This window comes from Schistocerca piceifrons, chromosome 3 (assembly GCF_021461385.2).
Source record: "Schistocerca piceifrons isolate TAMUIC-IGC-003096 chromosome 3, iqSchPice1.1, whole genome shotgun sequence".
Lineage (NCBI taxonomy): Eukaryota > Metazoa > Arthropoda > Insecta > Orthoptera > Acrididae > Schistocerca > Schistocerca piceifrons.
Window position 1 is genome coordinate 778881700 of NC_060140.1, and position 19916 is coordinate 778901615.

The 19916-nt window shown below is 50.4% G+C and overlaps 1 protein-coding gene across 2 annotated transcripts in view; it reads right to left on the bottom strand.

Moving 5' to 3' along the window:
- Positions 1-19916, bottom strand: part of LOC124789584 (sialin-like) — a 121880-nt gene that overhangs the window by 21486 nt on the left and 80478 nt on the right. For both annotated transcript variants that reach the window (XM_047256991.1, XM_047256992.1), the window contains 2 exons: positions 10618-10770; positions 1982-2114 (listed from right to left, as the gene is read on the bottom strand). In XM_047256991.1, coding sequence (XP_047112947.1) covers positions 1982-2114; positions 10618-10770 — 286 coding nt within the window. The remainder of the gene's footprint in view (positions 1-1981; positions 2115-10617; positions 10771-19916) is intronic.

The following is a 19916-nucleotide window of genomic DNA, read 5'->3' on the forward strand; positions in this document are numbered from 1 at the left end:
CTTTGATTGTTTGCATGTCGCCAGATGCTTGCGACCCATCATGTAGCAACGAAAAGTTAAGAATTGTCAGTTCAATTACTCTAATAAACTCCATTACTATTATCTGCTTGTATGTTGTCTAGCTATCCGAAAAAACAGCTTCCTAGGGATCCTATAAGAGACGAGTGGGCAGGGTCCCACATCATCAAGTTCAGTCCCTGTCTGAAATTGACAGTATTTTTTTAGAAAGGAAAACATGTATTATACGAATTATCTGAGGATGTTGAAGCAATTTTGTTATAGCAGTTTCAGTACAGCAGTTGCCTAGCCTTTAGCAAAAACATAAGCGATGTTTGCAGGGAGCATGTACGTCCATGGCTCTATCATGCGCACGTCTTTGTTGGTAGATCTGTGAAAACAGCAGATACAAAAGATGCCTTCTCTTAATATTCTTTTGTGACAAGGGAGTGGAATGACTTTGACAGTATTTTGTTTGTGTTCCTGATGAATGTACCAAAATAAACAAACTAAACAGAAGAAATATGTTCCGTAGAATTTTACGATTCCAGCAGCGTAACGTCAACGTTTTGCCTCGTTGCTTCGGCTGACAACCAGGCAGTCCACTTCAGATGAATTTTACGACTGCATGTTCAAGAAAATTTCGGGCTTTCTGCCGGTTGTCGTTCGATACACACCACGATATTTCAGCTGGGCACCTGCCAGTCATCCTCGGGTGAGCCATCGAAGAATTTAAAAATTCGCTTACGACCGGAGGTTACTAGCACGCGTCGCTTTATTGACATCAGGCATAAAGTTCACCTGGAGGCGGTTGGTTGGTGGTCTGTTGCAGTATCAAAGCTACATGTCTCTGTAATCTGTCTGAAATCACAAAATCTCCTGCAATTCCCAACTCGCCGGAAAAACTTCAAGAAACACAAAAACATTGAAAATAATCTTACGCTTTATTGCTTCGATGTTGTCATTTGGAGGAAATCATATTTGCAAGTTAATATGCGGTTGTAATGGGTTTTAATGGAAATGTGCATACATCAGTTTAAAATAGGATGAAAAATCCTGACAGTAAGAGATAAAGAAGAAAATAGGAAGTTAGGTATGACGAGACACATTAACAAGCAAATCAACAACGACAACAATATTAATACAGTGGAGAAAATCGTTGTGCGATGAAAACTGTACAATAGACGTACTGCAGTGTGAGCAAAGTTTGCTTTCATTCAGATCACGTAGAGTACAGAGAACATGGAAAGTGGCTAATGACAAATGCAGCGTTCAGGGGATGTATCAGGATGGTACAGAAATTAACAAGAGGAAGAGCGTCCAAGTGTTATGGACACGGCAGTTCAGGAGCTCTGAACGTTGAGACATTTCTTGACTCATGTTAAGGGGGAACTACAATATGGACCACATAACACAAAAATGAATGGAATGATAACATTTAAAAAAGCCCAGTTAAAAAATAGTTAATAATACCAGTAAAACACAATGAAGAAGGGTCACCTATTGTCCAAAAGTACGCCGAGTTCTATAAGGCAGGGGTAAAGTGGACAAAAAAAGGCCTCTAGTGTATAGCCAGGTAACCTTAAGTTATCTTTTAAGATAGAGCCAGATAATGCGTAAAATCAGTTCAAAGAAGTTCATAAATCATTTGGAAGGAAAGATGCAAGTGAATTGTTTAAGCTGTCGAAGAGCTTATGGAAGAAAAGAGTAGAAGATGAATTAGGGATTATGTGAGAACAAAAGTAAATGGGGTTCCATGATGCAGACAGCTTGAAATGGATCACCGGAAAAAAAGATATATTTATGAAGTCTTCCTCGGGACGAACAGAAAATGTGACAATATTAGAAATGAGGTACACTGACAAGTGTAGATAAACAAATTGCAAAATGAAAGAGTAAAGTCGTTAGAGACAACCAGTTCGTAAGGCCAGAATAGAACTTCATAAAAACAGTTCTGAATGATGGAAATATTCTTTTCACTCACTGATTCCATTGAAGATGCGGTAGCCGTTCATCTTGGAGACAATCTTGTTGCTGATCAGGTAGTCGAGTATCCAACTGAAAACGACGCTGGCGGAGCCGCCCATTATGTAGGGGATCGCAGACAGGGCGGCGTTCTGCAAAGTAACAAAACATCCAAATACTATCAGCTTGATAAACTTGTATTTTAGCCGCCAGAACCATGTAATTAACGTTTCGAGAACCGTCCGCTTATGTCTGCATTTAATAAAAAGAGTCGGCCAACCGCGTAACCATTAAATACGGAGAAACATTCCAAGAAAGTTAATAAACTGTATGGCTACGGATAGAAAGCATAGTAGATTATACCGGGTGATCAAAAAGTCAGTATAAATTTGAAAACTTAATAAACCACGGAATAATGTAGATAGAGAGGTGAAAATTGACACACATGCTTGGAATGACATGGGGTTTTGATAGAACCGCCCCATATTGCTAGACGCGTGAAAGATCTCTTGCGTGCGTCGTTTGGTGATGATCGTGTGCTCAGCCGCCACTTTCGTCATGCTTGGCCTCCCAGGTCTCCAAACCTGAGTCCGTGCGATTACTGGCTTTGGAGTTACCTGAAGTCGCAAGTGTATCGTGATCGACCGACATCTCTTGGGATGCTGAAAGACAACATCCAACTCCAATGCCTCACCATAACTCCGGACATGCTTTACAGTGCTGTTCACAACATTATTCCTCGACGACGGCTATTGTTGAGGAATGATGGTGGACATATTGAGCATTTCCTGTAAAGAATATCATCTTTGCGTTGTCTTACTTTCTTATGCTACTTATTGCTATTCTGATCAGATGAAGCTGTCTTACTTTGTTACACTAATTATTGCTATTCTGATCAGATGAAGCGCCATCTGTCGGACATTTTTTGAACTTTTGTATTTTTTTGGTTCTAATAAAACCCCATGGCATTCCAAGCATGTGTGTCAATTTGTACCTCTCTATCTACATTATTCCGTGATTTATTCAGTTTTCAAATTTACACTGACTTTTTGATCACCTGGTAGATTAGCATTTATCTGTAGCATAGGGTGTTCCCTCAAACACGAAACACAATCAGTAACATGAAACCATACTTCCTATGTAGGTTCGGAGTTTCTGTACTACATCAAGTGCTACATCATTTCTGTAAGTTTATTCTTGGGAATAATACTTTGGTATAGTAAGTCATGGATAGAGTTTCAACTTACAGTGTCATTAGCATGCAAAAAGAAAGTCTTCCGCACTGCATTAGATGCTAAACATTGAAAATAGGTAATGAAGAGGAAGTTAAATTGTAATATTCTACTACCATCTTTTTATGTAACATATGCTTTGAGGCATAAAGTGCAGTAACTTTTATTGAACGTGGTGATAATGAGCCACACTATCTGCTTTCAGATCGTAGGCAAAGGATCGGGTTACGCTGAATACATTTGTTGTTTCTCCTGAGAGGAAATTAATGAGCCTCACGAAGTATCTTCTAAAATTTATTGTCTGTAGTATAAAATGTATTTCCAAGAAATTTGCGTAGCTTCATTGACGGTTCGTATTATAAACAAACATGTAAAATGTAGACCATTTATTTTACTTCATAGCAGGAAGTCAACTGTCTTTTAATATAACGGTTTTATCAAATTCATCTCAACTAAAATTTCAACAATTCAGCAGTGTCATCGCATTAGTTTTGAGATACAAACGAAGTGTTTGCATCAATGCGGTCCCACAGATTCCATGGCGTTAACCATAGATAAAGGACTGAAACAACAAATAATTAAAGGGACTGTTTCCAATTTCTAAGGCAGTGCATGCTCAACAAGGCAGCCGCACATCGTTAGTTGTCAGCTCATCGGTAAACAGATAGCATGGCGTTATGCGATCGTAATCTGTAAAGAGAATTTCAGTCTTCGTTAGTTTCTCTGTAACATTTTCTCACTGTTACTATTCACCAGAATTTACAACTCATTTAAATAGTAGTAATTAGCAATCCCTTTCCGGTATCGCTAAGTGTTAAGAATTGAAACGAAACCATCAGTTTCCTTTGTGTTTTTTTCGTATATGCTTGCTAATAGCATCCGTCATTGTGAAGGTTCCAGAGTTTCACAGTAATGTAAAATGAAATGTCGTGTGACGAGGGCCTCCCGTCGGGTAGACCGCTCGTCTGGTGCAAGTCTTTCGATTTGACGCCACTTCGGCGACTTGCGCGTCGATGAGGATGAAATGATGATGATCAGGACAACACAACACCCAGTCCCTGAGTGGAGAAAATCTCCGACTCAGCTGGGAATCGAACCCGGGCCCTTAGGATTGACAGTCTGTCGCGCTGACCACTCAGCTACCGGGGGCGGACTCACAGTAATGTGAAATCCAACAATGTTCTAAACTTTGGAAAAATGAAATATGGAGAATATGGTACGCAATCGAATTTGTCCTGGAGACCTACTCGTGTTATTTTATTAGCTAATTTCTTGACAGTTCATTCTAATTGTGTCGACATTTCGTACGAAATTGCGTAAACTTTAGAAAAAACAGGAAGTAATTCTGGCACTTCCGTGAATTATGGCTCGAATGATGATTGTTGTGCTAATTGAAGTCCAGGACAATAATACATCACCTTTCAAGCTCAAAGAAGAACTATATATTAACAGATTTTAGTGACAAAAAAGTCTGAAAATTTTTTGGTTAAACGAAGGAGAGACAAAGCACATAAAGTGAAGTAGTGTGCAAATGGAGGAAACCTTATAAAGTATAAAATATTGCGACAAAATGAAATTCGCAGAAGTGTGAAAGAAAGACTATTTGAAAGATTTAGAATGCTCATAATACTCAGTGCATCTACCGAGGGAGGGCTCTGAGACTGTGCCCTCTGGTTACACATATCAAGGAAATTATATAGAAAAGGAAGTCGCAAAATTACCGTTTTTTAAGCAAATATGTAGAGATGTCATAAACATGTAATTATATACACAAATTCGTAGCGATCGTGAAGATGAAGCTTCTTGTTACCTCTTAAAATGCTGTGAATGAAAGCAATTAGTAAGGTTTCATGCAAGATCTCAGTGCAAACCGCACTTTATCATTTCGAGCGAAAAAAAAAGACTCACCTGTGCAGCTGTTTCGGTGGATTAATGTTTCTGTCTTCACTATCCTCAAGGCACATTATGACTAAAAATTTTAAACGAACAACTGTTTAGTTGCAAAAGCCTTGTAATCGACGTAGCAAAATCGAGAAAAATGGAGAATAATTTTCAATATTACAGCGGAAACGTTTTCATATAGCTGCAGAAATTGATTCATTGCTTTTGTTGGACTCTTGGCCTGGGCATAGCAACATCTCTCTCTTTAGGAGGACGACGAAAAGACTGCTAATATTATTTGGATTCCACCCGGAACTAACAGTGTGATCCAGCCTCTCGATGAAGAAATATTTCCACAGTGTTTTTTAAAAACCTATCGGGCAAATAAAAATTCTGATAGTATTGTTAAACGACAGTCATTTGTGCATTGTCAGTTTGCATCACCACATTTTACGAATTTAATCAAGTATGCCTGGTACGCAGCACTACATGCAGTGCTCGTCCATATCGTACTCCATCTCAATGCTGAATAAATATAACTAACAATTATTGTAAAATGCCTGCAAGCATTAATGTTCCTTTTATCAGATGTGCTGGTGTAAGGAAAGTATTTGTTTCCGTCATTGAATAGACACATCGTAGGCTTATTTTTGTGACGACTGCAGGAAACAAACAAGGAACCGTTTCATTGTTAGTAAAATATACATTATTCAAAAGTTTTCATAATAACTATACTACAGTAATTGTAATAAAATATTTCCTGTCAACAAATTTAAGTCCCGATAGATGAAAGTCGCCTTTAATGTAACATCACACACCGTCTTGATTTTCTAGTCAGTTATGTAACAGTGTCATCTGCAGCAGCTTAGTTGTCTATATGAACTGCAAGTTATTAAAAAAAATTAATGATTTGAAACATTTTTGGTGTGGTTGAAGTGCTTAAACTTCGCGTGTCTGAACTTCGGACTTCCCGCTACGGGGCGCTACGTCTGCTTACTCGCCGACGCGCGCCGGACAGGTAGGGCTGTACGAACCGCTGCTATAAGCGGTTCTCCTTGTGGCAGAAATCAGTAACTTCGATATTTTTTTAAAAAATACTTGCAGTACGCCTTAGCAGCTTAAGTTCTGGCAGAGTATTTCTTTTTTGTTTAAAAATGTTTGTGAAATCTTATGGGACGTAACTGCTAAGGTCATCAGTCCCTAAGCTTACACACTACTTAACCTAAACTAAAAGGACAAACACACACACCCATGCCCGAGTGAGGACTCTAACCTCCGCCGGAACCAGCCGCACTGTATTTCTTGAGTGTATTCTTCCTGTGAGAAAAATTTCAGAGTAGGTTTCGACATGTCGGATTGGACCATTCCTTGTCAGAGCCACTGTCGCCTGTCCGTACTTAGCGAGCTTCACAAAGGCTCTCTCGTCCCAGCGACTACGAATACAGCCGACAGCGAGATATCACCACAGATTGTGCTATTTAATTGACCTCGAACTCTGATAACTGTCTTCCTGATTGTGTCACCTGAGCATTTTTCAGAGACCGACTCAAATCTTCTTCTACCGCTGATTCTCTACTGCAAGAGCGGTAACCGCGATATGTGCGACGTACAGTTTCAGCTGTCATGAATGATCAATGAGGTAGCGCTGTTATTTGTATATTAGAAGCTCAACAACTTGCGAGTAAAGGCACAATTTCCCTTCTTTAACCTACATTCAGAAGGGTAAGATTAGTGGCTGAATCATTGCAGAAATTCGTCTGTATGCTCTGATTGTTCTGAAAATCGTAACATTCCGGCTTTTGTTTCCATTTTGACTAGTCTATGACTTGTGGTTCCCTTAACCAGTCCACTAGTTAGCTGCTAGTGGTCTTGTCACCAAATCTGGCTATCTTACATGGGTACTATCATCTATTTTGGCCCCACGTGCCTGGATACGACGACTCTGTGACTGCCACACTTTCTGATAAAGACAATCTGTGCGTTTCATTGGAAACCCACCCGTCTGGGGTGGGGAGGTGAGGGAGGCAGGGGGGGGGGGGTTGGGTCGGTGAGATGATCAAATACCGCTGCGAGGGGGTCCCATGGTTGATATCGTATGCAAGTAGCAACTGGATGTGTGAGTTCGCTGCATTACGTCACACTAGGACGACTCACTGGAGGACCGGTCGTGGCAGCAACTTAAACAGAGTGACGCCGAGATGTTCTGTTGGCTTCTACATATGGGAGCAAAGTGGAGATCCGGCACTTTCTGCAGCAATTATTGCATGTACTGATGCGAGTGACCTACGTGGTGTCGAGATAACGCGTAGTCCTGCTCCTTCACATTGTGTTTCCATGAGAGTGCACAGACTGTAGATGGCCAATACGTATAGAAGAGTGATAGTAACAGCGGCCTTCTTTCTGTGTTGAAATCAGACGCCACTTCAGTGTCCATGTGGTTATGCGATCAACTGCCTTATTGGCGACAGTCAATCTGCAGGATGTTAATGCTCCAACAGAAGACAGCCGTGTCGTCTGCATATAGTGCGAGCTACATTCAGTCTACAATTGCCACTGCGGCTGTGGAAAGAGTGTAGAGGATTGGCCCCAGCATTGAACCTTGTGGCATACCACAATTGATATTGTGGTCAGCAGAGACCTCATGTGGAACGCTTTTCTTGGAGGCATGTATCAAGCAGACTGACGTGAGACGCAGGGGTCCCACGATTAATAAAGATTGAAGAGGAGGCTGCCATTTCACACGATATTGAAAGAAAGGGCTACATCCAGGAAGTCGAATCCTGAGAATTCAAGGTGCTCCATTGCATCCATCGCCTTCTTCATATCCGTAGAAGTTGTTTGGTTGTGGAGTTGCTGCGCTGAAACTCTACTCCCTGGAATAACGTACCGAGGGAGGTGGCGCAGTGATTAGCACAGTGGACTCACATTCGGGAAGACGATGGTTCAAACCCGCGTGCGGCCATCCTGATACAGGTTTTCCATGATTTTCCGAAATCGCTTCAAGCAAATACCGGGACGGTTCCTTTGAAAGGGCACGGCCGACTTCCTTCCCCATTGTTCCCTAATTCGATGGGACCGATGACCTCGCTGTTTGGTCCCCTCCTCCAAATCAACCAAGCAACCTGGAATAATGTATTGCACTTGCATGTGCACCAACAGTCTCTACATGAAAAGCCTCTCAAATACTTTTGAGATCACCAGCAGTAATTGTTCGACAATTCCTTGGAAGGCGCAAATACACTCCTGGAAATTGAAATAAGAACACCGTGAATTCATTGTCCCAGGAAGGGGAAACTTTATTGACACATTCCTGGGGTCAGATACATCACATGATCACACTGACAGAACCACAGGCACATAACCACAGGCAACAGAGCATGCACAATGTCGGCACTAGTACAGTGTATATCCACCTTTCGCAGCAATGCAGGCTGCTATTCTCCCATGTAGACGATCGTAGAGATGCTGGATGTAGTCCTGTGGAACGGCTTGCCATGCCATTTCCACCTGGCGCCTCAGTTGGACCAGCGTTCGTGCTGGACGTGCAGACCGCGTGAGACGACGCTTCATCCAGTCCCAAACATGCTCAATGGGGGACAGATCCGGAGATCTTGCTGGCCAGGGTAGTTGATTACACCTTCTAGAGCACGTTGGGTGGCACGGGATACATGCGGACGTGCATTGTCCTGTTGGAACAGCAAGTTCCCTTGCCGGTCTAGGAATGGTAGAACGATGGGTTCGATGAAGGTTTGGATGTACCGTGCACTATTCAGTGTCCCCTCGACGATCACCATTGGTGTACGGCCAGTGTAGGAGATCGCTCCCCACACCATGATGCCGGGTGTTGGCCCTGTGTGCCTCGGTCGTACGCAGTCCTGATTGTGGCGCTCACCTGCACGGCGCCAAACACGCATACGACCATCATTGGCACCAAGGCAGAAGCGACTCTCATCGCTGAAGACGACACGTCTCCATTCGTCCCTCCATTCACGCCTGTCGCGACACCACTGGAGGCGGGCTGCACGATGTTGGGGCGTGAGCGGAAGACGGCCTAACGGTGTGCGGGACCGTAGCCCAGCTTCATTGAGACGGTTGCGAATGGTCCTCGCCGATTCCCCAGGAGCAACAGTGTCCCTAATTTGCTGGGAAGTGGCGGTGCAGTCCCCTACGGCACTGCGTAGGATCCTACGGTCTTGGCGTGCATCCGTGCGTCGCTGTGGTCCGGTCCCAGGTCGACGGGCACGTGCACCTTCCGCCGACCACTGGCGACAACATCGATGTACTATGGAGACCTCACGCCCCACGTGTTGAGCAATTCGGCGGTACGTCCACCCGGCCTCCCGCATGCCCACTATACGCCCTCGCTCAAAGTCCGTCAACTGCACATACGGTTCACGTCCACGCTGTCGCGGCATGCTACCAGTGTTAAAGACTGCGATGGAACTCCGTATGCCACGGCAAACTGGCTGACACTGACGGCGGCGGTGCACAAATGCTGCGCAGCTAGCGCCATTCGACGGCCAACACCGCGGTTCCTGGTGTGTCCGCTGTGCCGTGCGTGTGATCATTGCTTGTACAGCCCTCTCGCAGTGTCCGGAGCAAGTATGGTGGGTCTGACACACCGGTGTCAATGTGTTCTTTTTTCCATTTCCAGGAGTGTAGTTGTTCACCTTTGGTGGGGCCACTATAGCGGCAGGTTTCCCTGCCACTGGATAGTGACCTGTACAGAGTGCTCCACTGAAAAGAGCTATAGTGTAGGTGGTTTCGTTGGGAGACAGCTACTTTAGATGTTGCTATTCACTTCCTGGAGCTTATCTATCATTAAGGGAGCGAAGGCCATGATCCATGTCATGAAGAATGACTCTGTCCATCAGGTCGCCTACAGCCTGTACAGGCAACGCTGATGCGACTCCTCGACCACTTGTAAGTGAGCTTATTTCGCGGAAAGCGTAAATTTTTGGCCTAGCCATTTGGCTCCTCTTAAAATATCCACCTTGAAGCGATGGTATCCTAAGGCGTCGACGGAGAACAGCCTTCATCGTCTGCCAGGATGCATTTTCTTCTAGTCGGAGCATCGAAGTCTCGGCATCCCGCTCCTTCGCTAAAAAAATGTCGTGTGACTAGGGCCTCCCGTCACGTAGACCACTCGCCGGGTGCAAGTCTTTCGATTTCACGCGACTTCGGCAACTTGCGCGTCGATGGGGATGAAATGATGATGATTAGAACAACACAGCACCCTGTTCCTGAGCGGAGAAAATCACCGACCCAGCCGGGAATAGATCCCGGGCCCCTTAGGATTGACATTCTGCCACGCTGACCAGCGCGGACGTTCCTTAGCTAACTGACAAAGATTTAAATTTCTACCAGTAAAAATTTAGCATAGTCTTACATTAACTGAGGAAACTTGCTTTGTAAACTAAAAGAGATTTAAGACTAACGTGTAGACACAGAGCATGGGTGCTTGTGTAGTGTGTGTGTGTGTGTGTGTGTGTGTGTGTGTGTGTGTGTGTGTGTGTGTATTTCAGAGAGTGGGCACACTTACACTGGAGATGTTGAAATGCAGGATGTTGGCCAGATAGGTAGGCCCGCATGTGAGCAGCGCGAAGAATGTCCACCCGATGCCGAAGTGCATAGAGGCGCACCCCCATAGACCGGGCGTAGACAGCAGCTTCTTCCAGGGGATGGGCAGCTTCCTCTGTAAACATGGCACCATACTTAGTGACTCCGCTATGATAGATGACTTACTCTCTCACACTTTACTGCTGCACAAATGTGGTAAGAAAGCCAAAACAGCCACGAAGTTTATTTGGTTTGGTTTAAACGAAATGTCTGAAATTACAAGCAAAACACAAATACTGAGGTAACGCAGCAAGAAGAATTTCAGCAGCCTCCTGGAATGCCTTCCATATTTCACATGCGCGTAACCCAAGCAGCCAACAGTTGTTTTTGGCATGATAAATGTTGTAAATCATGTACAGATTACATCTCATCGGCTTTATTATAACTGTTGAATTTTAACACCTCTTCGGTATATAATGATATATCTTAAAGATGCATTTTAAATCTGCACAGGGACTGCGCTACTGTGCATCAACATAATCGATCAGCTGCCAAAGTGCCAATGTCAAGCTAATAATTATTTCAAAAGGCTTCACTTGAATGTTAATTATTCTTTTATTCATTTTTGCAGCTTTAGTGACTACTCTTTCTGTGAAACGAAAGTTATATGCCAAATTCATCATAGACTGCCGTTAGTACTTTGGAGATTGAATGGTCAAACTCACTAGCTTTGAAGACTTTCTACATCCGAAAGAGTTCTCTTCGTGGGACCACTGGAATGTGATTCAACTAAAATACACACATAAAAAGTAAAAAAGTTATATGTAAATTGCGATAGATCCATTTGATCAGCTGAGTTAGGCGGACTTCGTCGAGAGGTCTAAAGGGAAACTCCAAATGGTTCAAATGGTTCAAATGGCTCTAAGCACTATGGGACTTAACATCTGAGATCATCAGTCCCATAGACTTAGAACAACTTAAACCTAACTAACCTACGAACATCACACACATCCATGTCCGAGGCAGGATTCGAACCTGCGGCCGTAGCAGCAGCGCGGTTCCAGACTGAAGCACCTAGAACCGAATGGCCACAGCGGCCGGCGGAAATTCCGAGAAAGACATCGTTCATCATGTGGAGATTTCTTTCAAAAAGGTAATAATCTGTTCCTCACAAAATGGTAATAATCTGTTCCTATGAAAAAATTACTCTCTACTAAATGCGTTTGCTTATTTTACACAAATCACACTGGCGAGGTCAGAGATAAGAATCAAGCAAATAAGCTTTACCTCACATAACCGTGAGACAAGTGGGAAGGAGGACTATTCGCAGCCGGACGTTGTGGCCGAGCAGCTCTAGGCGCTTCAGTCTGGAACCGCACAGCCGCTACGGTCGCAGGTTCGAAACCTGCCTCGGGCATGGATGTGTGTGATGTCCTTAGGTTAGATTGATTTAATTAGTTGTATGTGTCTGAGGAGTAAGGGGGGGGGGGGGGGGAGCGTGTGAGACAGGACGTGAATTCATAATTATCAGCAGCACTCCACTGTTGGACGAATGTCTTCTCTAGACGTTCCCAACCATTAGGGGCTTCGTGTTCCTCCGGCACGTCTTCTAATACCATCTACCCACCTTCCATTCGGTCCTCGTGAAATGCGAAAAAAAAGACGTAAGCCCGACACTTCGCCTGAAGACGGCGAGCAGGATACAAGTCGAATTGTTGCGACAGTGCGGCCACATGACTGCACCACTCAGCTAAAAATCCGAGAAGACTTCGTCAGTGTAATTCGTCGAGAAAGTCTTCATTCCCATTATATTCAATGTCAGCAGCAGAACGATGATGATTATGGCATGATCCATTAATACGCATACCTCCTTCATTTTCCCAGCTTAGGGAACTTCTAAGTGCATCTGAAAAGTTCAGTATACGGCCTCAGGAAATGAAGGAAACAGGAGTTTCAAACAAAATAGCTTCACTGGCATTGAAAGTAGTCACCATGGGTACAACATACTTCTGACATCTGTTGTAAAGCTGTTGGAAACTGCCAGTAAATGCTTCTTGTGCAGTCGCTCGAAGCGCTGTGGTCACACATTGTTGGATATCCGCAATGACTGTGTGATCAACTTTCTCGCACAAACGTGAGGTGACTGTTCGTCAACACGCTCCTTATTCTACGGATTTGGTGTCGGCAGACTTGCTTTTGTTTCCACACTTTACGTTAGTCCTGAAATTACTACGTTTCGCAGCTTTGCGCGTGAGCTCGGTGTTTCGAGTGATTCCACAAGAAAATATTTGCTGACAGTTCCCAACAGCCAACAGGGTACAGAAGAGGACCCAGAGGAGGCGAAGAAGGTGGCATACCTGCCATATGCTGGACCTATTTCTACAATGATCAGCAGAATTCTTTCAAAATAAGATATAAAGAGTATCTTCTGTCCACCCTCCAAAATTGGGAAAATGCTAGGGAGTGTGAAGGAGGACCTGGGACTACGTAAACCAGGCCTTCACAGCATCCCGTGCCAGTGTAGAAAGTCATACAACCAGGAGAGTGGACGTCAGGTGCGAAGAACACCAGAGACACACCAGATTCGGACAGGCAACCAAATCAGCCATAGCGGAGCACTGTCTGGAGCTCAGTCACTCAATCGACCAGAACAACACCAAACCTGTGACAAAGATGGCAAGATTTTGGGACAGTGTCATACAGGAGGCCATCGAGGTCAAGGTCACAGACAACCTAATAAAACGAGTCAAAGGATACTAGCTCAGCTCAGCGTTAAGTCTAGCTCTGGAGTCTCCCAGGGCCCAACGAAAGGAACCAAGAAACTCCTCAAGAAGTAGTAATACCGCAGGAGCAGAGCCAGGCGGGCGCAGACTGTGAATGCAACTCCCGGGCCTCTGACAGCCGCTATGACCGATGGACGAACAGGGCGCGGACGACCATCGGAGCACCAGGGAAGTGCCAAAACCTGAGGAGCAGTGTCAGACGGGCGCCCAACGCGGGACGGGCCTCTGAGAGTTGGTACGACCACAGATGACGACCGAATCGGGGGCGGACGTCCGATGGAGCACCAGAGAAGAGACAACACCTAACAAGCAGCGCCAGGCGAGCGCGGACCGCGTGTGGAGCGCCATACGCGAGACGGGCCTCAGACAGCTGCCACAACAGCAGATGGTGGACGTCGCGGGCGCGGACGTCCGACGGAGCAACAGAGAAGAGAGAACACCTAACAAGCAGCGCCAGGCGACCGCGGATCGCGTACAGAGCGCCCTACGCGAGACGGGCCTCAGACAGCTGCCACAACAGCAGATGGTGGACGTCGCGGGCGCGGACGTCCGACGGAGCACCAGAGAAGAGAGAACACCTAACCAGCAGCGCCAGGCGAGCGCGGATCGCGTACAGAGCGCCCTACGCGGAACTTGCCTCAAACAGCTGCCACAACAGCACGTGGTGGACGACGTGGGCTCGGACGTCCGACGGAACACCAGAGAAGAGACAACACCTAACAAGCAGCGCCAGGCGAGCGCGGACCGCATACGGAGCGCCCTACGCGAGACGGGCCTCAGACAGCTGCCACAACAGCAGATGGTGGACGTCGCTGGCGCGGACGTCCGACGGAGCAACAGAGAAGAGACAACACCTCAAGAGCAGCGCCAGGCGAGCGCGGACCGCACACGGAGGGCCCTACATGAGACGGGCCTCAGACAGCTGCCACAACAGGAGATGGTGGACGACGCGGTAGAGGATGTCCGACGGAGCTCCAGAGAAGAGACAACACCTAACAAGCAGCGCCAGGCGAGCGCGGATCGCGTACAGAGCGCCCTACGCGAGACGGGCCTCAGACAGCTGCCACAACAGCAGATGGTGGACGACGAGGGCGCGGACGTCCAACGAAGCACCAGAGAAGAGACAACACCTAACCAGCAGCGCCAGGCGAGCGCGGATCGCGTACAGAGCGCCCTACGCGGAACTTGCCTCAAACAGCTGCCACAACAGCACGTGGTGGACGACGTGGGCTCGGACGTCCGACGGAACACCAGAGAAGAGACAACACCTAACAAGCAGCGCCAGGCGAGCGCGGACCGCATACGGAGCGCCCTACGCGAGACGGGCCTCAGACAGCTGCCACAACAGCAGATGGTGGACGACGTGGGCTCGGACGTCCGACGGAGCACCAGAGAAGAGACAACACCTAACAAGCAGCGCCAGGCGAGCGCGGATCGCGTACAGAGCGCCCTACACGAGACGGGCCTCAGACAGCTGCCACAACAGCAGATGGTGCACGACGTGGGCTCGGACGTCCGACGGAGCACCAGAGAAGAGACAACACCTAACAAGCAGCGCCAGGCGAGCGCGGATCGCGTACAGAGCGCCCTACACGAGACGGGCCTCAGACAGCTGCCACAACAGCACGTGGTGGACGACGTGGGCTCGGACGTCCGACGGAACACCAGAGAAGAGACAACACCTAACAAGCAGCGCCAGGCGAGCGCGGACCGCATACGGAGCGCCCTACGCGAGACGGGCCTCAGACAGCTGCCACAACAGCAGATGGTGGACGACGTGGGCTCGGACGTCCGACGGAGCACCAGAGAAGAGACAACACCTAACAAGCAGCGCCAGGCGAGCGCGGATCGCGTACAGAGCGCCCTACACGAGACGGGCCTCAGACAGCTGCCACAACAGCACGTGGTGGACGACGTGGGCTCGGACGTCCGACGGAGCAACAGAAAAGAGACAACACCTCAAGAGCAGCGCCAGGCGAGCGCGGACCGCACACGGAGGGCCCTACATGAGACGGGCCTCAGACAGCTGCCACAACAGGAGATGGTGGACGACGCGGTAGAGGATGTCCGACGGAGCTCCAGAGAAGAGACAACACCTAACAAGCAGCGCCAGGCGAGCGCGGATCGCGTACAGAGCGCCCTACGCGAGACGGGCCTCAGACAGCTGCCACAACAGCAGATGGTGGACGACGAGGGCGCGGACGTCCAACGAAGCACCAGAGAAGAGAGAACACCTAACCAGCAGCGCCAGGCGAGCGCGGATCGCGTACAGAGCGCCCTACGCGGAACTTGCCTCAAACAGCTGCCACAACAGCACGTGGTGGACGACGTGGGCTCGGACGTCCGACGGAACACCAGAGAAGAGACAACACCTAACAAGCAGCGCCAGGCGAGCGCGGAATGCATACGGAGCGCCCTACGCGAGACGGGCCTCAGACAGCTGCCACAATAGCAGATGGTGGACGACGTGGGCTCGGACGTCCGACGGAGCACCAGAGAAGAGACAACACCTAACAAGCAGCGCCAGGCGAGCGCGGATCGCGTACAGAGCGCCCTACACGAGACGGGCCTCAGACAGCTGCCACAACAGCAGATGGTGGACGACGTGGGCTCGGACGTCCGACGGAGCACCAGAGAAGAGACAACACCTAACAAGCAGCGCCAGGCGAGCGCGGACCGCATACGGAGCGCCCTACGCGAGACGGGCCTCAGACAGCTGCCACAACAGCAGATGGTGGACGACGTGGGCTCGGACGTCCGACGGAGCACCAGAGAAGAGACAACACCTAACAAGCAGCGACAGGCGAGCGCGGATCGCGTACAGAGCGCCCTACACGAGACGGGCCTCAGACAGCTGCCACAACAGCAGATGGTGGACGACGTGGGCTCGGACGTCCGACGGAGCACCAGAGAAGAGACAACACCTAACAAGCAGCGCCAGGCGAGCGCGGATCGCGTACAGAGCGCCCTACGCGGAACTTGCCTCAAACAGCTGCCACAACAGCAGATGGTGGACGACGTGGGCTCGGACGTCCGACGGAGCACCAGAGAAGAGACAACACCTAACAAGCAGCGCCAGGCGAGCGCGGACCGCATACGGAGCGCCCTACGCGAGACGGGCCTCAGACAGCTGCCACAACAGCAGATGGTGGACGACGTGGGCTCGGACGTCCGACGGAGCACCAGAGAAGAGAGAACACCTAACAAGCAGCGCCAGGCGAGCGCGGATCGCGTACAGAGCGCCCTACGCGGCACTTGCCTCAAACAGCTGCCACAACAGCAGATGGTGGACGACGTGGGCTCGGACGTCCGACGGAGCACCAGAGAAGAGACAACACCTAACAAGCAGCGCCAGGCGAGCGCGGATCGCGTACAGAGCGCCCTACACGAGACGGGCCTCAGACAGCTGCCACAACAGCAGATGGTGGACGACGTGGGCTCGGACGTCCGACGGAGCACCAGAGAAGAGACAACACCTAACAAGCAGCGCCAGGCGAGCGCGGACCGCATACGGAGCGCCCTACGCGAGACGGGCCTGAGACAGCTGCCACAACAGCAGATGGTGGACGACGTGGGCTCCGACGTCCGACGGAGCACCAGAGAAGAGACAACACCTAACAAGCAGCGCCAGGCGAGCGCGGATCGCGTACAGAGCGCCCTACACGAGACGGGCCTCAGACAGCTGCCACAACAGCAGATGGTGGACGACGTGGGCTCGGACGTCCGACGGAGCACCAGAGAAGAGACAACACCTAACAAGCAGCGCCAGGCGAGCGCGGATCGCGTACAGAGCGCCCTACGCGGAACTTGCCTCAAACAGCTGCCACAACAGCAGATGGTGGACGACGTGGGCTCGGACGTCCGACGGAGCACCAGAGAAGAGACAACACCTAACAAGCAGCGCCAGGCGAGCGCGGACTGCATACAGAGCGCCCTACGCGAGACGGGCCTCAGACAGCTGCCACAACAGCAGATGGTGGACGACGTGGGCTCGGACGTCCGACGGAGCACCAGAGAAGAGACAACACCTAACAAGCAGCGCCAGGCGAGCGCGGATCGCGTACAGAGCGCCCTACGCGGAACTTGCCTCAAACAGCTGCCACAACAGCACGTGGTGGACGACGTGGGCTCGGACGTCCGACGGAACACCAGAGAAGAGACAACACCTAACAAGCAGCGCCAGGCGAGCGCGGATCGCGTACAGAGCGCCCTACACGAGACGGGCCTCAGACAGCTGCCACAACAGCAGATGGTGGACGACGTGGGCTCGGACGTCCGACGGAGCACCAGAGAAGAGACAACACCTAACAAGCAGCGCCAGGCGAGCGCGGACCGCATACGGAGCGCCCTACGCGAGACGGGCCTCAGACAGCTGCCACAACAGCAGATGGTGGACGACGTGGGCTCGGACGTCCGACGGAGCACCAGAGAAGAGACAACACCTAACAAGCAGCGCCAGGCGAGCGCGGACCGCATACGGAGCGCCCTACGCGAGACGGGCCTCAGACAGCTGCCACAACAGCAGATGGTGGACGACGTGGGCTCGGACGTCCGACGGAGCACCAGAGAAGAGACAACACCTAACAAGCAGCGCCAGGCGAGCGCGGATCGCGTACAGAGCGCCCTACACGAGACGGGCCTCAGACAGCTGCCACAACAGCAGATGGTGGACGACGTGGGCTCGGACGTCCGACGGAGCACCAGAGAAGAGACAACACCTAACAAGCAGCGCCAGGCGAGCGCGGATCGCGTACAGAGCGCCCTACGCGGAACTTGCCTCAAACAGCTGCCACAACAGCACGTGGTGGACGACGTGGGCTCGGACGTCCGACGGAACACCAGAGAAGAGACAACACCTAACAAGCAGCGCCAGGCGAGCGCGGATCGCGTACAGAGCGCCCTACACGAGACGGGCCTCAGACAGCTGCCACAACAGCAGATGGTGGACGACGTGGGCTCGGACGTCCGACGGAGCACCAGAGAAGAGACAACACCTAACAAGCAGCGCCAGGCGAGCGCGGACCGCATACGGAGCGCCCTACGCGAGACGGGCCTCAGACAGCTGCCACAACAGCAGATGGTGGACGACGTGGGCTCGGACGTCCGACGGAGCACCAGAGAAGAGACAACACCTAACAAGCAGCGCCAGGCGAGCGCGGATCGCGTACAGAGCGCCCTACACGAGACGGGCCTCAGACAGCTGCCACAACAGCAGATGGTGGACGACGTGGGCTCGGACGTCCGACGGAGCACCAGAGAAGAGACAACACCTAACAAGCAGCGCCAGGCGAGCGCGGACCGCATACGGAGCGCCCTACGCGAGACGGGCCTGAGACAGCTGCCACAACAGCAGATGGTGGACGACGTGGGCTCCGACGTCCGACGGAGCACCAGAGAAGAGACAACACCTAACAAGCAGCGCCAGGCGAGCGCGGATCGCGTACAGAGCGCCCTACACGAGACGGGCCTCAGACAGCTGCCACAACAGCAGATGGTGGACGACGTGGGCTCGGACGTCCGACGGAGCACCAGAGAAGAGACAACACCTAACAAGCAGCGCCAGGCGAGCGCGGATCGCGTACAGAGCGCCCTACGCGGAACTTGCCTCAAACAGCTGCCACAACAGCAGATGGTGGACGACGTGGGCTCGGACGTCCGACGGAGCACCAGAGAAGAGACAACACCTAACAAGCAGCGCCAGGCGAGCGCGGACTGCATACAGAGCGCCCTACGCGAGACGGGCCTCAGACAGCTGCCACAACAGCAGATGGTGGACGACGTGGGCTCGGACGTCCGACGGAGCACCAGAGAAGAGACAACACCTAACAAGCAGCGCCAGGCGAGCGCGGATCGCGTACAGAGCGCCCTACGCGGAACTTGCCTCAAACAGCTGCCACAACAGCACGTGGTGGACGACGTGGGCTCGGACGTCCGACGGAACACCAGAGAAGAGACAACACCTAACAAGCAGCGCCAGGCGAGCGCGGACCGCATACGGAGCGCCCTACACGAGACGGGCCTCAGACAGCTGCCACAACAGCAGATGGTGGACGACGTGGGCTCGGACGTCCGACGGAGCACCAGAGAAGAGACAACACCTAACAAGCAGCGCCAGGCGAGCGCGGACCGCATACGGAGCGCCCTACGCGAGACGGGCCTCAGACAGCTGCCACAACAGCAGATGGTGGACGACGTGGGCTCGGACGTCCGACGGAGCACCAGAGAAGAGACAACACCTAACAAGCAGCGCCAGGCGAGCGCGGATCGCGTACAGAGCGCCCTACGCGGAACTTGCCTCAAACAGCTGCCACAACAGCACGTGGTGGACGACGTGGGCTCGAACGTCCGACGGAACACCAGAGAAGAGACACCACCTAACAAGCAGCGCCAGGCGAGCGCGGACCGCATACGGAGCGCCCTACACGAGACGGGCCTCAGACAGCTGCCACAACAGCACGTGGTGGACGACGTGGGCTCGAACGTCCGACGGAACACCAGA